Source organism: Oryctolagus cuniculus, chromosome X (genome assembly GCF_051225735.1).
Source record: "Oryctolagus cuniculus isolate XC-2025 breed Fujian yellow rabbit chromosome X, ASM5122573v1, whole genome shotgun sequence".
In the NCBI taxonomy this organism is placed as follows: Eukaryota; Metazoa; Chordata; class Mammalia; order Lagomorpha; family Leporidae; genus Oryctolagus; species Oryctolagus cuniculus.
The window spans coordinates 38,984,390-39,003,771 of record NC_142888.1 but is presented as its reverse complement, the minus strand read 5'-3'; the positions used below and the strand labels follow the sequence as shown (position 1 = coordinate 39,003,771).

Genomic DNA, 19,382 nt, shown 5'->3' with positions numbered 1-19,382 from the left:
ACTTTCTGATATAACTCCCATTTCCTGCTTCCCCTGCAGTCCCTTGGTCACTATAGGGGCCTCTAGTTCTTCTGGTCTTCCTGCCCTGTAGTCACAAGGGCAACTGAAAAGAACCAAGAACAGAGCTTTAGGGAAATCACATACACTTAAGGGGCAGAAAGAAGAAAATACTGTGATGAAGATTTAAAAAAAAATGCAGGGAAGGGATGTTAAACATCAAGGAAGAAAACCAGGACAACAGAATATTAAATAAAAGCCAAGGGAACAGAGAGTTTTGAGAAGGTAGGAAGTCTTAGAGGCGTCAACAGTGTTTGCGACTAAAATACATCAGAATCACATTTTAATTGACAAATTTGCTATTCTGACACACACATTTTAACAGTCCCCTAATAAGTGAATATCACCATTCCACATTCTTACTTCAAATTTCCAAACCACAGTAGGCTCCAAGTTTAACAAAATAAAACTGGACTTTTTCAGGAACGACAAACTAGGAAAACACTAAAACATTAAAGTCAATATAATATTTTATAAGAAGTACTCTTTTACTACTTTTAAAGAAAATCAACAACTGTATAAAAAGGAAATTCAAGGAAAAAGCAATGTTTATATGGATTTTGAACTGGTCTATATAAGTTTAGCAATAGAACTCAGACCGTTTATCAGCAATGACAAATCAGCTAATGGTACACTAAAGCATTAAGGCCAACTTAAGTTTTTTAGTATACCTTTACTACCTTTAACAAGGTACAGTAATAACTAAAAAAGTATTATCAGTAAAGATACCACTTAAGATATCCTTAAGAGAAAAAGCCCTGTTCCATCGACAGAGCCTGGCATACTAGAATCTTGAAAAAAGTACTTGTTGAATAAATAGCCTGCTTTAATGTACAGTTTCATATAATTTACAACATTCAGCAAATTATTATGACACTTGATTATGTCAACACTATTTTAAGCTGTTTGAGTAGTTCTGACATTTTGGTTGCAAGACTATTTAGTCATAAAACTCAGAGAAATAAATCAACTCTGCTGATGAGCTAAAAACAGAAACCTCATTTGGACTAGAAAAAGGTGCTTCAAAAGTGTACAAAATTTAAAACACAAAACAAGACATCTGCCAGAAATTGTTAGACTAGGTAATCTACGTAGGTGTGAGCATAGACTGACACTTAAGCTCTAAAGTTTAGTAGTTGAATGAGATTAACTTCCAAGTCATACTTTCATCATCTAATAAAATTAAGTTAACATTAGGACCAAAGTAAATACAACAGCATACTTGGAAAAGAACAGTTGTTTGATAAACTTTAGCTAACTCCAATCTTCTGAAACTGTAGAGATGGTAGGCACAGATAGTTAACTTGGAAGAAGAGAGAATTTTTAAAATCTTAGCAAATCAAGATGGAGAAAAATCTGGACAGATAAACTTTCCAGAGGCTGGCGTCAAAGATATTAACTCTAGTGACACGACAAGCCATAGAATACTATGTTGACCAAAATATTTGGCCGATATCTTAGATGAAAATTAGATGACATACTTATCACAGATACTTAGCCCAGAGCTAGGAAGGATAGCTAAGACATCAGATGAAACACCAAACAGCTAAGATGAAAACAAGATTCCACCTTTTTTCAATGGATAAAGAAACTGAGGTTCAAAGATATTGTGACTTATCCTGGATTTCATAATTAACAAACACCAGGTACAGAAACAGATCATGGGCTAAAACAAAATCAAACAACTTAAGATAAATAAAAATTTATTCTTTGATTCCTGATATCAACTGCTCAAAAAGTAGATGGCTTTATAACAATATATATGGGCCGGCATCGCGGCTCACTAGGCTAATCCTCCGTCTGCAGCACTGGCACTCCAGGTTCTAGACCCGGCTGGGGCGCCGGTTCTGTCACGGTTGCTCCTCTTCCAGTCCAGCTCTCTGCTGTGGCCTGGGAAGGCAGTGGAGGATGGTCCAAGTGCTTGGGCCCTGCATCTGCATGGGAGACCAGGAGGAAGCGCCTGGCTACTGGCTTCAGATTGGCGCAGCGCGCCAGCCGTAGCGGCCATTTTGGGGGTGAACCAATGGAAGGAAGACCTTTCTCTCTGTCTCTCTCTCTCACTCTCTAACTGACTGTCAAAAAAAATAACAATATATATGAAATGGAATTGGGTTAATTGGGTTTTTAGTATGATTCAATATAATGAAGATAACTCTAGAATAGGAGAGGGAAGGTTATGCTATGCTAACAGCAATGTAATGTCTAGAATAAGAGATGCAACAGGCCCACTCTACCCTGATGGAGACCGCATCTGCATTTAATCTCAGAACTTCAATAAAAATGTGGGCACATTTGAATAAGTTCTTAAAGATGCTTCAAAACTACATCAAATGAGGGATAAGCAGAGGAATTTGAAATGTTTAACTTAAGGAAGACAAGATTTGGGAGGCAAGAGATGGCTTGGATAAATTGAAACATTAACCATCCTCTAGTATTTTGTAGAGATTTCAGAGGACAAAAACAAAACTAGCTAACAAAAAATAAAGAGAAATGAATTCAGAGCTCTACCTAAGAAATGGCTTTCTAATTATCAAAACTGCCTAAATTATGAGAGTCCATACCACACTCCAAGCACCATGAGAACAAAAATGATGTTTCCCTCTCTTCTGTATCCTAGGGTCTGGAACCCAATGCATTGTTAAAAAAACTTTTTTGTCCTCACAAGAGTGAGACATCTTATAAAGTATTGGGTGATTTGTTCTTAAAAGTGTACAAAATAAAAGAAAACCAGATTAGGAATATTTGAAGACCAGATAGGGTAATACCTTCTCACCCAGAAACCAAAGACCAACACAGAATCTAGAAATGTTTGGATGCTGTACAGTGCAATGGCATTGCAGCGCAGAAATGGAAGGGTCTACCAGGACCCTAGTTTCATGGTCTTGGAAGCCATGGCAGCCTAGTGAATCAGCTAATATTCAAACACTAAAGGATAACAACATATTTCCCAGCTTAGAGCTGAAGCTCCAATGAAAACATCTATGAAGACCCAGTAAGAGAAGTCACAAAATGATCACCCTCCTCATGTCCACACCCATAGTCAGTCTACCTTTACTAAGGACAAGGACTAACTACTGCAGCCTGCGCTGCAGCTCAATAGGCTAATCCTCCGCCTGTGGCGCCGGCACACCGGGTTCTAGTCCCGGTTGCAACTCTTCCAGGCCAGCTCTCTGCTATGGCCTGGGAGTGCAGTGGAGGATGGCCCAAGTCCTTGGGCCCTGCACCCCATGGGAGACCAGGAGAAGCACCTGGCTCCTGCCTTCGGATCAGCGCAATGCGCCGGCCACAGCGCACCGGCCGCGGTGCCCATTGGAGTGTGAACCAATGGCAAAAGGAAGACCTTTCTCTCTGTCTCTCTCTCTCTCTCACTGTCCACTCTGCCTGTCAAAAAAAATAAAAAAAAAATGAGAAAAAAAATTTAGGAGATTTTATTGTTATGCTTGTTAATAGCTATGAATTTTCCTTTGAATAATAATAGTATAAAACACTCTCCCCCTACCAAAACAAAGGGTCTTTATCTTTATGCAAGAAATATTGAGATAAACAATTAGTTGGAAAAAGGCTTTTACTTTGTAAGCAACTTAGAAAGAATCTTCCCAAGAGAACGAGCAATAGTAACCAGAATTAGGTGACAACTCTCTGAAGAGGAATACAAAAAGGGAAACATGCTCCAAAACAAATCCCTCAACTTCCGCATCCCCAAGCAACTAGCAACCAAGCAACCAAGTGTGTTATGCAGATTATTAATAGTTAAGATCACCTGGCTTTAAAAAAAGCTTAAACATCTTACTTGTTGCACCAAGGCGACGTGTGTCTCTGGCAATATAATTTGCAAAGATAATAGACCTCATGCTGGTCTTACCAGACCCACTTTTACCCATCAACAGCACCTAAGGACAAAAAGGTAAAACAGAAGGAAAAATGTTAGCCATCAAGGGCAAATAAAGTCCAAAGGGAACTAATTTTCTCCTGTATTTGATATTACACTGAAATGACAGTACCAACAACCTGGTGCAAATACTTGTAATTAACTAAACTGTTGAACACACAAAATTTCCAGGGGCCAGGCACTTGATTATGAAAGACCACACATACTCTGGGCAACACAACTGCAGTGAATTCGTTTTATTACTAATTCATTGTATTACTAATATGCACTATTAATATATTTAGAACTAAGAAAAATGCCATTCTGAGGAGGAAACTAAACCCTGTGTTCTCATAACCTAACATTTGATGCCATGACCTACCTAGCAGAGGATTTCAGTTGATTTTCAGTTGAAAGCTCTTTCCTGCTCAAGGTCAGCCTTCCACCTGTGCCCTTCATCTTATCCTTTCCACTTACCTCCATAGTCTTGTTCCATTAACTAGTCTGTCTCTCCTTGTCCTTTTTCAAAGCTTCCCATGGCCTACAGAATCAAGTCCCTAAACTATATAGTAGGCCCTCTTTGATCTAGCCTTTCTATTTCTTAGTCCTGATCTCCTGTCCCTCTAGGCCTGAAACATTCAATATCAAGCCACACTAAACTGCTTGTAGTCCCTTTGATTACTCTCAGTCCTCCAGGGAGTCCTGACTCTATGACTCTTTTAATGCTGTATTCTTTTCAGCTTCTTTCTACTTATCTTTCAAGACTTGGTTCAGAAATCATCACTTCAAGAAGCTTCTCTGGGGTAGGCATTTGACCTAGTCCACATTCCATATCAGAGTGCCTGGGCTCAAGTTTTGACTCTGCTCTCCATTTGAGTTTCCTGGTAAGGTGCATTCCTGGGAATCAGGCAGTTGAATCTCTACCACCCAAGTGGGTGACTCAGACTGAGTTTCCAGTTCCTGGCTTTAATATCACCTGGCCTTGGCAGGTGAGGCATTTCAGTAGTGAAGCAATGGATTGAAGATCTCTCTCTCTCTCTCTCTCTCTCTCTCTCTCTCTCTCTCCCCTTTGCTATCGCTGCCTCCATGCCCTTCAATTCAAAAAAAAAATAATTTTTAAACGTAAGCTTCTCTCACCCCAATGCCCTAGGGGGACTTAGGTGCTTTTTTGTTTGTACCCCCACACTACTTCACACCACTGCAGATCATAATACATTGCAGATAACTCATTTTGGTGGATCTGTTTCTCATAAGACCCTGAACTACTTGAAAATCAGAGAGTCCTCTATGTGTCTAACATAAAACAATCAAAATATATTCATCAAAAGAATGAGCAAGCTAGCAAAACAAAAGCAAGAGCTTTTTATTTTATTTTTTTTTTACAGGTAGAGTTAGGGAGAGAGAGAGAGAGAAAGGTCTTCCTTCCGTTGGTTCTCCCCCAAAATGGCCGCTACGGCCAGCACGCTGCGCCAATCTGAAGCCAGGAGCCAGGCGCTTCCTCCTGGTCTCCCATGCAGATGCAGGGCCCAAGCACTTGGGCTATCCTCCACTGCACTCCCGGGCCACAGCAGAGAGCTGGACTGGAAGAGGAGCAACCGGGACAGAACCAGTGCCCCAGCCGGGTCTAGAACCTGGAGTGCCAGTGCCGCAGATGGAGGATTAGCCTAGTGAGCCACAGCGCCGGCCAAAGCAAGAGTTTTTAACAATGAGAATTGTTCAGTGGAAAGGGTGGCCTTAAGTTAGTAAAGTCTTCTTGTCAATATCAGCATTTAACATAGAAAAATACATGTGAACCATGCTGCATATTGTTGCACTAGAAGTGAACTAAGAAAAGTGGCCTTTAAAAATATTTATTTATTTATTTGTTTATTTGATAGGCAAACTGAGACAGAGAGTGATCTTTCATTTGTTGGTCCACACCCAAATGCCCACAACAGCCAGGTTTCGTTCAGGCCAATGCCAGGAGCCAGAAATTCCATCATGATCTCCCACATCGATTGCAGGGGTCCAAAAACTGCTTCCCAGACACATTATAGGAAGCTTGATTGGAAGCAGAGGAGCAGAAACTGGAACCAGCACTCAGATATGGGATGCCAGCATCATAGGCAGTGGCTTAAACCACTGCACTACAAAGATGGCCTTTTAAATGACTTTTAAAAGTCCTTTCAAATCTAAAAATTATGAACTATAGTTCCAATTGCTTTATTTCTCAAACAATTAGGATATATATTTTATATTTATCTCTGGGATATTTTATAAAAATTTCTGATTCTAACTATAAGAAATACTCATGAAAATTACTGCACTCAGGCTTGATGTAATCTAGTAACTCAACAACATAACTTTATCTCACTAAGGAAATGTTACTGATAAGCCAATCTAAAGTTGTTTCAATTGTTTTTGTCCCTTAAGTTTTTAACTGAAAAATAGTAATTGTCCACTATGTGATGTTTTGATACATGATTACACTGGAGAATGATTTAATTAATCGGATTTTTCTTCTTATTCATGTAGAAATTTCTGGGTGGGTATTTTTAGGCATTCATGTTCATATAAACTTTAGATGGACTCATCAAGAACATTCCATTAGCAAACTGGAATCACAGAACTTAGCTATTAGATGAAATTATGGCTAATAGCACATTTTTATAAAAAAATAAAGATCTTATCTCAATTGCTTAATGGAAGACTTACCCATACTAACCATGTCAGTTACTGATCTAAGAGCTCTGCAGATATTTACTCATTTAAACTTCAGAATAACTCCTTGAGATAGGTAATATTATCATCATTCTACAAATAAGGAAACTGAAGCTTCAAAAGGGTTAAGAAATTTGCTGCAGATCTGTTCTCTTGGTGATTCTGCCTCAACGCCAAGATGGGGCATACTACTATAAGAGCACAAAAAAAAGGGAATTTTATAGGAAGACAAATACCTTGTGTTTTCCCACATGTAGTAAGAACTAAAATTTAAAAAGAAAAAAACAAAAAAGAAGTGCCTGTTACAATACTGCTTCAAATATATTTTTGTCAAACTATGTTTTATATCTCTGTCAAACCAATGTTCAAGAATGATTTACTGCCGGCGCCGCGGCTCACTAGGCTAATCCTCCGCCTTGCGGCGCCGGCACACCGGGTTCTAGTCCTGGTCAGGGCGCCAGATTCTGTCCCGGTTGCCCCTCTTCCAGGCCAGCTCTCTGCTGTGGCCAGGGAGCGCAGTGGAGGATGGCCCAAGTCCTTGGGCCCTGCACCCCATGGGAGGCCAGGATAAGCACCTGGCTCCTGGCTTCGGATCAGTGCGGTGCGCCGGCCGCAGCGGCCATTGGAGGGTGAACCAACAGCAAAGGAAGACCTTTCTCTGTCTCTCTCTCTCACTGTCCACTCTGCCTGTCAAAATAAATTAAAAAAAAGAATGATTTACTACTATACTTTTAATGACTTGTGATTTTTTTTAATTTATTTATTTGACAGGTAGAGTTACAGACAGTGAAAGAGAGAGACAGAGAGAAAGGTCTTCCTTCCGTTGGTTCACTCTCCAAATGACCGCAACGGCTGGAACTATGCCAGTCCAAAGCCAGGAGCCAGGAGCTTCCTCCTGGTCTCTCATGTGGGTGCAGGAGCCCAAGCACTTGGGCCATCCTCCACTGCCCTCCTGGGCCACAGCAGAGAGCTGGACTGGAAGAGGAGCAACTGGGACTAGAACCCGGCATCCATATGGGATGCTGGCACTGCAGGCAGAGGATTAACCTAGTGCATCACTGCGCCGGCCTCTATGACCTGTGATTATTTTTTTTAATTTTTTTTTGACAGGCAGAGTGGACAGTGAGAGAGAGAGACAGAGAGAAAGGTCTTCCTTTGTCGTTGGTTCACCTTCCAATGGCTGCCGCGGCCAGCGTGCTGCGACCGGCGCACTGCGCTGATCTGATGGCAGGAGCCAGGTACTTACCCTGGTCTCCCATGGGGTGCAGGGCCCAAGGACTTGGGCCACCCTCCACTGCACTCCCTGGCCACAGCAGAGAGCTGGCCTGGAAGAGGGGCAACCGGGACAGAATCCGGCCGGCCCAACCTGTGATTATTTAAAAATGTATTGGGGCCAGCGTTGTATGGGTAACAGGTTAAGCTGCCAAACGCAATGCTGGCATCCCATATGCATGCTGATCAGAGTATTGGCTGTTCCACTTCCAATCCAGCTTCCTGCTAATGTACCTGGGAAAGCAGTGGAAGAGGGCCCAAGTACTCGGGCCCCTGCACCCACTTGGGAGACCCAGACGAAGCTCCTGGCTCCTGGCTTTGGCATGGCTGAGTCCTGGCTGTTACAGCTATTTTGGGGTCTGTCTCTCCTCTACATCTTTCAAATAAAATAAAAAAATTTAAAAATGTATTATGTATGACTGAAATGTTCATCTTTTATTTTACAATTGTTTATAGCACTTGCCTATATTCCTGCTGAACTAGGGTCTTTTTATTTTTCCTTGTTTGAACCCTATTTGGTAAAGCATCAAGCCTTTGACTAAAATGTATATAAAAATATGATATATAGGGCTGGTTCTGTGGTATAGTGGGTTAAGCCACCTCCAACAGCACCAGTATCCCATATAGGCAACAGTTCGAGTCATGGCTGCTCAACTTCTGATACAACTTCCTACTAACATTCCTGGGAAAGCAGTAACAGATAGCCCAAGTCCTTGGGCTCCTGCACCCATGTGGGAGACCTGGAAGAAGCTCCTGGCTTCGGATCAGCCCAGGTCCATCCATTGCATTCATCTGGGCAGTGAACCATTGGAGAGAAGCCCTCTCTCTGTGTGTGTGTGTGTATGTGTGTGTGTGTGTGTGTGTCTCCCTCTCTTCCTCTATAACTGCCTTTCAATAAATAATAAATAAATCTTTAAAAATGTTATCTGAAAAATTAAAAATGAAAGAGAGAGAAAGAAAGGGAAGGAAAGAGTGAATGAAGGAAGGGAGACAAAGGGAGAGAGGATGTAGCATTGCATTATCAGAATTGTATCTCAACTACATTGAATTTATTCTCTTTGTATTAATACCACATTAACATGAGAACTTGCTGTGACTCTGAGAATCCAATTTATTAATAAATTCCTGAAATTAAAATAAAAATAGAAAGCAAAAAAGGAGTTTTAAATTCCTTCTGGTGAACTCATGTAAAAACCTTATCATGGCAACATCTGAATTGAGTTAAACATAAATGTATAGGCTGCAGTCTGTGTCCTTTGTGTATATGGCTTGCACAATGTGCAGATTAATTTGCAAATTTGGAGAACAAATTCTGTATGATTTTTTTTTTTTTGACAGGCAGAGTGGACAGTGAGAGAGAGAGACAGAGAGAGAAAGGTCTTCCTTTGCCGTTGGTTCACCCTCCAATGGCCGCCGCTGCAGCCGGCGCACCGCGCTGATCCTGGCAGGAGCCAGGAGCCAGGTGCTTTTCCTGGTCTCCCATGGGGTGCAGGGCCCAAGCACCTGGGCCATCCTCCACTGCACTCCCTGGCCATAGCAGAGAGCTGGCCTGGAAGAGGGGCAACCGGGACAGAATCCGGCGCCCCAACCGGGACTAGAACCCGGTGTGCCGGCACCGCAAGGTGGAGGATTAGCCTATTGAGCCACGGCGCCGGCCAAATTCTGTATGATTTTGATAGGGTATATAGGTATGGCAGATGGCTTAATCAACAAAAGACTTTAAAAGGACATCATATACTGTTAAATACATGAATGATACAGTCAAATCCTTAAAGTAGGAAAAGTAAATCTGATAGCAAAGAAGGAGATGAAAGTCAGGGAAACCACAAGGTTCCTGAGTAGTCCAGGAATGAGAATATATATATACCACATATTTCCTGAATAGCAACTTCTTACCTTTACCTTCATGTTTTTGATGTACCTAACACATCTTACCTTTTTCTTCATGGCTGTGTTTGGTAGCACCCACCTGCAGATAAAAAGCAAAAGATAGAGTTTTCATGACATAGTTAATTGCCTTAGAAACTGAAACTTTAGAAATACAAATAAATGTAGAGATGCAAGAGAGCATCAGATGACTACAGTTGACTACAGCTATGTTTAGGGCCTCAGTTCAGTGAAGTCCCTAATTTTCCTAATCATAAAACTGGTTTTATGCTCCCTATTCACTAATTAAAAGATCATGAAGTAGCTCCTAAGATTTACTTAGGAATGCAAATCAGGCACTAAATTTCTGGATTCTATTTTTTTTTTTTGAAGATTGAATTTTTCAGAATCTTAAAAATTAACCAAAGTTGCATATACAGGTGTTTTGATAAATCAAATGACATTTTCATATTCAAATCTGCCAGCTAGTTAGAAAAAAAAATCAGTCCATTTTTAATATCTGGAAGTATCTTCACGCCTTGGCTGTCCTTCCAAGGCCCATTTCACTCACCAAAGCACATATAATACAAGTCTCAAATTCAGGTGCAAATTGACAGAAAACACTCTTAAGCCACTGGTCTCTGACCACAAAATGCCAATTCTCTTCCTAGCCTTCTTATCTACAACATGGTGATATCAAATATCCTTTATTGATAATCCAAAGCAATTCAGAACTGCCTCCCCAATTAGCACACCACCGCCAGCCACCACCACCATCCCCACCACCCCCCATCTCCCCCATCCCCCCCATCCACACAAGGAATGTTATCAGCCCAATCTCAAGGGTTGTTTCTGCCCAGTTAGCACCAGTGTGCTTTTCTGCTTAGACTTTGGTCAAAAATATGATGCCAGTCAACTTCATTGGTAAATTGAAGCAACTTATCATTGGATGGGGGGATGGTATGTTCAAATTCACAAGACTCTCATCAAGTAAAACATCCCCCTGCCAGGTTTGACACAATGCCCTTCACCCACCCTAGCGATCCTTCTTGTTCCCCTAGTGGAGGATCCATTCTCGGCCCCAAATTTTCTTTCTCCATCTTTTTCTCAGAATCAGATTCTTCCATCTTGCAACAAGTTCTTTCCGGTCCCTTCTAAATCCGCAATATTCTTTTTTCTTGTTCACCCTCTTAACTGCCTATTCTCATTGCCTGAGGCCCTTAGGCCTGCTCTATGCTTGCCTCCGCCTTTGTCCACTGGGGGGCCGCTTTCCCCAAGGTTACCTTTACCGCCCGAAATTGGCCTCAAGGCACTGCCGAGCCGACCAGCTCAAAGGTCAAATGATTCAGTGGTGCAAAGGAAGAGAAAGAGGATTAGGGGGAAAAGGAGTGGTGGGTTAGGGATTCGTCCCAAGTTTGGGCCTCAGGACCCAAGCTCTCAAAACCCAAAGGTCACTTCACCGCAAAGAAGTAGGGATCGCGAAGGCGGAGGCAGCAGAAAGAGCTGACCCGTGCAGTAGGCACTAAGCTGTCGGCCGGCTCCTTGCACCAGTGGCCTGGCCGCCCTAGGGAATCCGCCCGATGGCGGCGGTTATTATCTAACCGCCCGCCCTTCAGGAGCCCAGGTACCTCACCGCAGCCACCAGACTGCAGGCCAGCATCACGTGGGCACCTGCCGTAAACCCAGAGTCTGTCACGTGACTGCCGCTACCCAAGGGGTGGGTGGGCTGGAAAGAATACCATAGAGACTGTTGAGGGAAAGCCAGAGTGCCCTCTGTCGGCGTCACGTGTGTTGGCCTTTCTGTTCCAGACGCCGCCGGCTGCGTTGGACGCAGCCATCCTGCAAGCATTAAAAAAGTGGCCAGGGAGTGCAGTGGAGGATGGCCCAGGTGCTTGGGCCCTGCACCCCATGGGAGACCAGGAAAAGCACCTGGCTCCTGGCTCCTGCCATCGGATCAGCGCGGTGCGCCGGCCGCAGCGCGCCGGCCACGGCGGCCATTGGAGGGTGAACCAACGGCAAAGGAAGACCTTTCTCTCTGTCTCTCTCTCTCACTGTCCACTCTGCCTGTCAAAAAAAAAAAAAAAAAAAAAAAGTGGGACTGCCGGCCTCACTCTCCGCTCGGTGTTTGTCCGCCACAGAGAATTAAAAGCGACAGTTGCAATTTCGGTGCGTCCAAGTTACCGGTTTTTACTACTGTTTATCCATAACAGTTTTTGGTCGGGAAGGCAGAGCACTCTTTGTCTTCCTGCTTTTATGCTGAGTCCCCATAGCAATTAAATGAATTAATACGCCCAATCGGTTATAACTGTGTCTTCACTTACTAATTGCTCAATGAGTTATCCTTATTACAGGGAATAGGGACTCATGGAAGATTTTAGCACACACATCTATCTCCCCACTTGCTTAAAACAGCGTGAGAAATATATTCCTTATTTACCATATCAAAAAGGAAAGTCTAGAAGTGGTAACTGAAGGACTGCTGGCTGGCATATGCATTCTATATTCTGTACACAGACCTCTGGTATAAACGCCCTAAAGTTTTGTAAGGTGTTGCTTCTAGAAGGGGTTACAGAGGGTAGGCAGTTACAGGTCAGAGGATTAACTCTTCATCTTAAGCCTCTCGGTACTATATATGTTTATATACTATAAATCACATAACTATAATAGTCATTATTTGTTATACATTATATAATACATATTACATATTTATACACACACGCACAGGAAGGGAGGGAAATTGCAAACAGGATAGTCTGTGCCCACATTTTGCATTTGCAGTCCTATATTATCCTTTCTCTACAACTGTCATGCCTAAGGAAAACTTATTCTGTTCTTATTATCCTTTCTTTAGACATATTACTAATATCTTGCCGCCTCCCACCAGCTGTCCTTCAAAAGATTCCTATTCTAGCTTTCCCTATCTAGTGAAAGACCTTCAATCCCAAAGTAAGTTGTAGCTCCAGATTTGCTGCCCTCCACACAAAGTCAGTGAAACTAAGTCATTATAGTCTGTTCTCTTAAGTCTGTCCACTCCTCCCTGTACTTACTGCTGCAGTTTTCGTTCTTTCTGTCATACTCTCTGACCTAAAGAACTGCAAATAATCACCTAAGCGATTTTCCTATACTAGCAGGTTCAAAGGGTTTGGGAGTGGGTGGAATAATTGTCATCAGTCATCTCACCCTTCCAAACAGTAAATATAATCAATATGTGCTTTTTTTGTGAAGGTAGCTTTCAAATATGTCCTCCCAATCCCCACTTTCCCCTGTTTTCTTCAGCCAAATTGCTCCTTTAAAAAGCTCCTTTATAGAAATTTTCAGGCTCCTTGCTACTACTGGTTTCTTTTTCACTCCCTCAAGCTATCCAACCTCCTATCAGCTGCTACAGTAATATATTTTCTAAATGTTTTATTATTTGAGAGGCAGAGAAATGAAGACATATATCTATTGGTTCAGTTCCTAAATGCTCAAAACTCTAGGGCTGAGCCGTGCCCATTCCAGCAGCCAGGAACTCAATCCTGGTTTCCCAAGTGTATGTAAGAGATATAATTATTAGGCCGCCACCACTGCCTCACAGGTTCTGCATTGGCAAGAAGCTGGAGTTAGAAGCGGCAAGTTGGGATTGAACCGAGTTACTCGAATATTAGATGCTGGTGTCTTAACCAGTATCTTAACTACGAGGTCAAACATCTTACCCTTTGATCAATATGTTAAATTATAAAACACAGAATTGGTTTCCCTTCTTTAAAAGTCTTACATAACTTGATTTTAAAAGTATGTCAACAGGGCTTGAGTTGTGGGACAGAGGGTTAAGCTCCCACGTGCGATGTCACATCCCATCTCAGAGGGCTGGTTTGAGTCTGCTGCTATGCTTCTGATCCACCTCCCTGCTAGTGAGCCTGGGAAAGCAATATAAGTTGACCCAATTATCTGTGCCCCTGCCTCCCATGTCGGGGACCTTCATGGAGTTTCCAGCTCCTAGCTCTGGACTGGCCCAACCCTAGCTGTTGTGGCTATTTGAAGAGTGAACCAGCAGATGAAAGATCTCTGTCTGCCTTTCAAATAAATAAAATAAATATATGTTTTAAGTCTACCAACACAAGGGCATTCAATATCTGATCTTCAGCAACCTCAGCAGTCACATATCTCTATCCAATCTCACTCTCTCAACCTTCCTAATAAACAGCTAAAAGTGCCTCAGTGTGGCAAGGGGAAGTAAGAGGAGGAATGAACATATAAGGAGGTGAGGGAAAGATGAAGAAAAGGGGAGAAGTGGAGAAAGCAGAAGTGAAAATGAAAGAAAATATGGGGATTAAGAAGAATAAAGAGGAGCAGGGATAAAGGGAGGGAATGGAAAAAAGGGAGCGGAAAAAGATTGAAGAACTCAACGTAATTAAGGGCTGATTCCGAAGAATGGTAAATAAAACTTAACACAGTGTATACCTATGTGTAGTCTTTAAGATTCTGATTTATACCCTGGCAGCTCTGGCTACTTATTTTTATACTTTCATTTAAGAATCTTATTTAAATAGGAAATTAAAGGCATTTTATATTTTTTACCAAATTATTTTTTAACTTTTTAGTATAGGATATTTTCAGAAAGTATTGATTAAGCACTGTTACATTCATTCAGCAGATATTCAATGAGTAACCAATCAGTGCCAGGAACTATGTTGGATCCTAAGGATACAAACATCATTTAATTTCAGGTTCCACTGCTGTTTGGATGCTTCTGTAATAACACCTCAGCTCCTCCCCCCCCCCCCAACACACACACCAGCCTTTTGTTTGTTCAGATCTCAATGCAGGTTTTTAAACACCTATCTCAGCAAGAAAAAGTAATAAGGCCCCTAACAAAGATTCCAAAAAAAGTTTCCATTTATTCCCTAAATCCAATTGTGTTAGCCTCAAACATACTCTTATATTTCTACTACTCAAACTGTCACTCCTAACTTGCCTACCCTTCCTGTCTTCACGCTTGTCTTCTTTCTTTTTCCGTAGCTCACTACTACTTCCCAGAGCCTCATGGGTTCATTCTTACATCCTGCTAAGAGGCCTCTTCTCACCATTCCCATCTCTTAACTTGAAATATCATTGAATAGTTTTTCAGTTTCCTAGAGTTCAGAATTTTAGGAATGAAAATATTATGGAGACTTTAGTTTGCAGGCCTGCATGTAAGGAATTTAAAATTCAGCACTCAGTGAGACAAAAAGACAAAGCTGAACAGACTGAAAAGCAACAGTTATTTTATCCATCAGAGAAATGAACTCACAGGACAAAAACCTGCCCCCGCCCCAAATACTGGAGAAACAGATAGATACATACAGAAAATGACATTTCTCAGAGCAGAAACTTCCCTGGGAACTATGAACAGAGTAGAAAAAAAGAATTATAATTGAGAAGTTGCTAAAGGCTCTATGTGGACAATCCTGAAAGTTAAAAATTCTAGGGGGACTCAGAAAGAGGCACACTTGTAAATTTTACCTGTAATTCTAACAGATCAATATCACAGTGAATGTCAGAGAAAAATCCTATCCTGCTTCTGAAGTAACAATTTTGAAACACCAGAGCACTCTATTGGTAAATTGGTCTACCCTTAGAAGAAATTACTCTACCAGAACCCAACCTATTAAGGTACTATCAGAGTCCAGTATATCTGGGAGAAGGAAAATCTTCAACTCTTCCCTATACCCATCCTTCCCTACCTAAGGAGGGAAAAATAAAAGAAGCACTGATGAAGTTCATAGCCCAGGGACACAAGCTCACCATAGATGGAGACCTAATTATAGGATTATAGAACTTCCCTTCCTCCACACATTACTACTGTATTACTTAAAGCCTATTTAATACAGTTCTTTGAACTCAGTCCATCATTTCCACTTTCAACAACAAAAAGTAGAAGACATACTAAAAGGCACAGTTTAAAGAGACTGAACAGATATGAAAACCAGAGGAGCGAGCAGGAATGTAGAAATTAACAGATGGTAAATCTAAAAACCTAATATTAATATGCTACAGGAGAGCTGGATTGGAAAAAGAGCGGCTGGGACTTAAACCGGCGCCCATGTGGGATGCCAGTTCCGCAGGTGGAAGATTAACCTACTGCACCACAGCGCTGGCCCCAAAAATGCCTTTCTGAAAATGAAAGCTTGATCTGTTTGGGAAATGTATAGAGCAGATATTTTTGAAATGTAGTTTGTGATAAAAAGTACTCTTGTTAATTTCAGAATAGTCTCTTTGATTTACAAATGTTAATTTTGAAAAAACACCGAAGCCCAAATGTTGATAATTCATTAGCGGAATTATTTTATTAACTTCAAGGTATTCTGTGAACTTCATCTTTGCATTATGATACAGAAATAGCATTTAAAATTATTTTTCAAAGATATTCTTTTCATATGCTTCTCTGGCAATTCAATCTGAATAAACAGCTTTGTATGAGCTGTAATAAGGCATTGAATATAAATTTCAATATATTGAATTGCCTTTGTACTTAACAGACTTTAAAACATTTCTTTTTATTTGAAAGAGCACTTCAATCTGCTGCTTTACTCCCCAAATACAACAGTAGGGGTGCTGGAAACTCAAACCAGGTTTCTCTTGTGGTTGGTGGGAACTCAGTCATTTGAGCCATTACCACTGCCTCTCAGGATCTATATTATCAGGAACTGAACCCAGGTACTCTGATGTGGGATGTGGGTGTCTTAACTAGTGGGCTAACCACCTGCTCCTTAACAAACTCCTTTCTCTTTTTATTTTATTTTCTATTTTTACAATATTTTAAAATTAAGCAGAGAGAAGAGCATTGAAGAAACTGAAGGGGAAAATGAGGGCAGCTCTTTTATCCCTATTGATCTCTGTGGTGAAGTGGAGACTGTCACTTTTTTAGATCATGAAAATAAGCTCAGAAAGGTTCAGGCCAAAGGTGACACAAGGGGCAGAGCTGGGGTTCAGATCCCGACTTTGGAGTTCTCAGTGGTCCTTTAGTATCATGGCAACACAGTAACAGGTATTTTTATTTTGCTCCCATTAATAAAGGTTTTGCAGGTAAGTGGATACTTAGAAATGTGTGTTTTCCCTGGATATTTGTTTAACAATATACTAACATAAAAGGCATGGTTTATTTGCATACAAATGATGAATTTTGAAATTAGATAATTGAATGACGTATTTGTTATTGTTGGTTTTTTCTGCTTGTTTTTGCTTTTTAGAAAAAAAAAAAACATCGCTAATATCTCTTGGTTCCCCAAAGCACACATGATAGAGTCCACACACTTAAGTAGTACATAAAAGGTCTTTTGGTCACCTTTCTCACAGCCACTCCTGGCCTTAATATAACTAAGCACTAAACTTCGTTTGTATCATTCTCTCCCATGCTCCATTTATTTTGTTCACACTGTTGCCTCAGTAATGCCTCTCCTCCAGTTTATCTGCTCAGTTACATTCCTATTTATTTTTGAGAACTTTTCACTGCCTTTCATGTCTTTCCTAGGAAGAAATCTCCCCACTTCTCTGGCAACTTCATGTATCAGTTTCATCATATTTACATTACAAATATGTGTCTCCCACTAATATATGTCAGCTTTCTATACTCAGCATCTAAGACGGATCTCAATACACTGGCATTTCCTCTATTAAGATTTGATGCATGAATGAATGGGAAACAAAACTTTGTTATCAAAAGGCTTGGGGTTAATGCAGGAGCAATTCAAGGGTTTTCAATATCCAAACTAAAATAACTACTTGGAATTGTTTGTTAACACTGGAATTGGATGACAGCAGAACAAGGCTGAGAAGTTCAGGACCAAAAAGAGAAAACTAAGGCTCTGAATGATAAAAATGGGTCTCTTAGGAAGATGTAACCAATGAACAGAAGCAGAGTTCGATCAAATCTCTAGGCTTTGAACATCGTGTCTCCTTCTTCTTAAGCACCCACACCTTCACCTGAACTAGTTACGTGACCTGGGTACACTCTGCATTTTGTACTAAATCCTACCATTCACTTTCATGTGAGAGTGTATGCAGAGTAAGCAGAATTCCCTTCTCATGAAGCATGGCCATGCCCTTCTTTCCCTAGCTTCCACATTACTGTTCTAGGATTTCCAGCCTCCACTAACAATGCACAACTGTCAGCATTGTCATTCAACCTTTCATGACTCCCCCACCTTGATTCAAGCTCCACCTCTTCAGTGCCCACCTCTCACTTTAGCACTATTCTTGTAACAGTTGATAAAGACAAGCTTGGCACCAAGCACAGAGATTAGGGATTGATGAAGGTCAGTGAGGGCATGGGTAAGCATCAGAAGGAAGACAATGCTCCCAGAAGAGAGCAGTGGCAGTTCAAAGGTTAAATAGGGCAGTCATCACATCTGGCTGACTCATACACTTTTGGATGATCTGCTTCCGAGCAGAGGCCAAGGGACGAGTTTCCTCCTGAAAGCGGTGGTGCCCTGCCTCAGTGAGCATCCAAAGGCAAGCTTGAGGTCTTGCATTAATCTCATCTTGAAGTATGACTGGCACCTTCCTGAAGCTCCCCAGGAAGCAAAGGTTGTGGCGAATGGTGTTCTTCCAACCACCTGGAGCTGTCTGAAAAAAAGGGAAATGTTGGCGAATAAAATTGTAGATGTCTTGCACATTGAGTCCAGAGGGGGAGCCGTTTCTTAATGCTAGGGCAATTAGGTGGCCATAATTGAGAGGAGGTCGAGACCAGGACCTTATCTCCTGGTTCTCAATTTGCCAGGATTTCTGCTGCTGAATTCACTCTTTGTTAGGGAACTGGAGGGCTGCAGAAGAGTTGTCTTCTCGTTCCTTTACTTTCTCTTCTGTGAACTCTAACTCACAGATGGAAGAGGTGAAGTGCTTCACTTCAGGAGAATGATCACTTGGGAAAAATGGTTGGCAGTCTACCACTGCAGCCTCTGAGCAGCTAGACTCTTTATCCATAGTGAGTGGCCAAGGGAAAGGACACATACTTCTCAGACCATTTTTATCACTGGGATTTGGGAACCCCTGGATACCAAGGGGGCACACGATGTTAGGATTCACCCACATCCACAGGTTGGGTTCAATGTGAGGATCATCTTTGTTAAGACTAGCTTTTCCCTTCTGAGGCACCTGAGGGGGGTTCGTTGCTAGAAATCTGTGTTTGAGAAGATTCTGCTCAGTTAAGAGGCATTGGTCTGTGGTACAAGGCAGGACAAACTCATTCTCAAAGTCCCAGTCCAGCATCCCCGGCACCTGGCCATGAAGACTGTACAAGAACTCAAGATTTTTTAGATTTAGATCCATCTTTGGTGGAGAGATAGGTGGAGGAAGATTTTCAAAATGACTGCAGTCTCTTGGGCGCTTTTCAAAGCTTTTTCTGGGGCACCGTTTCTGATGTAGTAGATTTCATGAAGGGAGCTTGTCAATAGGCCTGATAAAAATCCTGGAAAAAAAAGAACACCAATGTCTTACTGATTAGTGGTAAGATTTGGAGAAATCTCAGACTTCTGGAACAGACAAGTAACTAAAAAGAACATTTTTGCAGAAAAAAAAGGACTCACTGGAGGCAGGAAGTCCCCATATAACCACATGTAAACTTTGAATTATTTGCAAACTAAATTCACTTGTATAACATCTG

At 41.5% G+C, this 19,382-nt stretch overlaps 2 protein-coding genes across 22 annotated transcripts in view; both read right to left on the bottom strand.

Annotated features, from left to right (window-relative positions):
- The window catches only part of RRAGB (Ras related GTP binding B), an 86,260-nt gene extending 74,486 nt beyond the window's left edge, over nt 1-11,774 (bottom strand). For 10 of the 21 annotated variants that reach the window (XR_016227774.1, XR_016227769.1, XR_016227771.1 and 7 more), the window contains exons 1-3: nt 10,799-11,468; nt 9,833-9,866; nt 3,848-3,947 (exon numbers count right to left, since the gene is read on the bottom strand). Coding sequence is in view for 4 of the 21 variants with exons in the window: in XM_070067360.2 (XP_069923461.2) it covers nt 3,848-3,947; nt 9,833-9,866; nt 10,799-10,890 (226 nt within the window). In the remaining 17 variants the exon portion in view is untranslated. Of the gene's footprint in view, nt 1-3,847; nt 3,948-9,832; nt 9,867-10,798 lie in introns of all 21 variants that reach the window. The other 11 variants (XR_016227762.1, XR_016227764.1, XR_016227761.1 and 8 more) reach the window with 3 other exon arrangements.
- A 6,150-nt stretch (nt 11,775-17,924) lies between these two features.
- On the bottom strand, nt 17,925-19,048 carry FOXR2 (forkhead box R2). Its single transcript, XM_008272678.4, is given in 1 exon segment — nt 17,925-19,048. A coding segment is annotated over 1 exon segment (948 nt). The 3' UTR covers nt 17,925-18,100.
- Nucleotides 19,049-19,382: the final 334 nt, after the last annotated feature.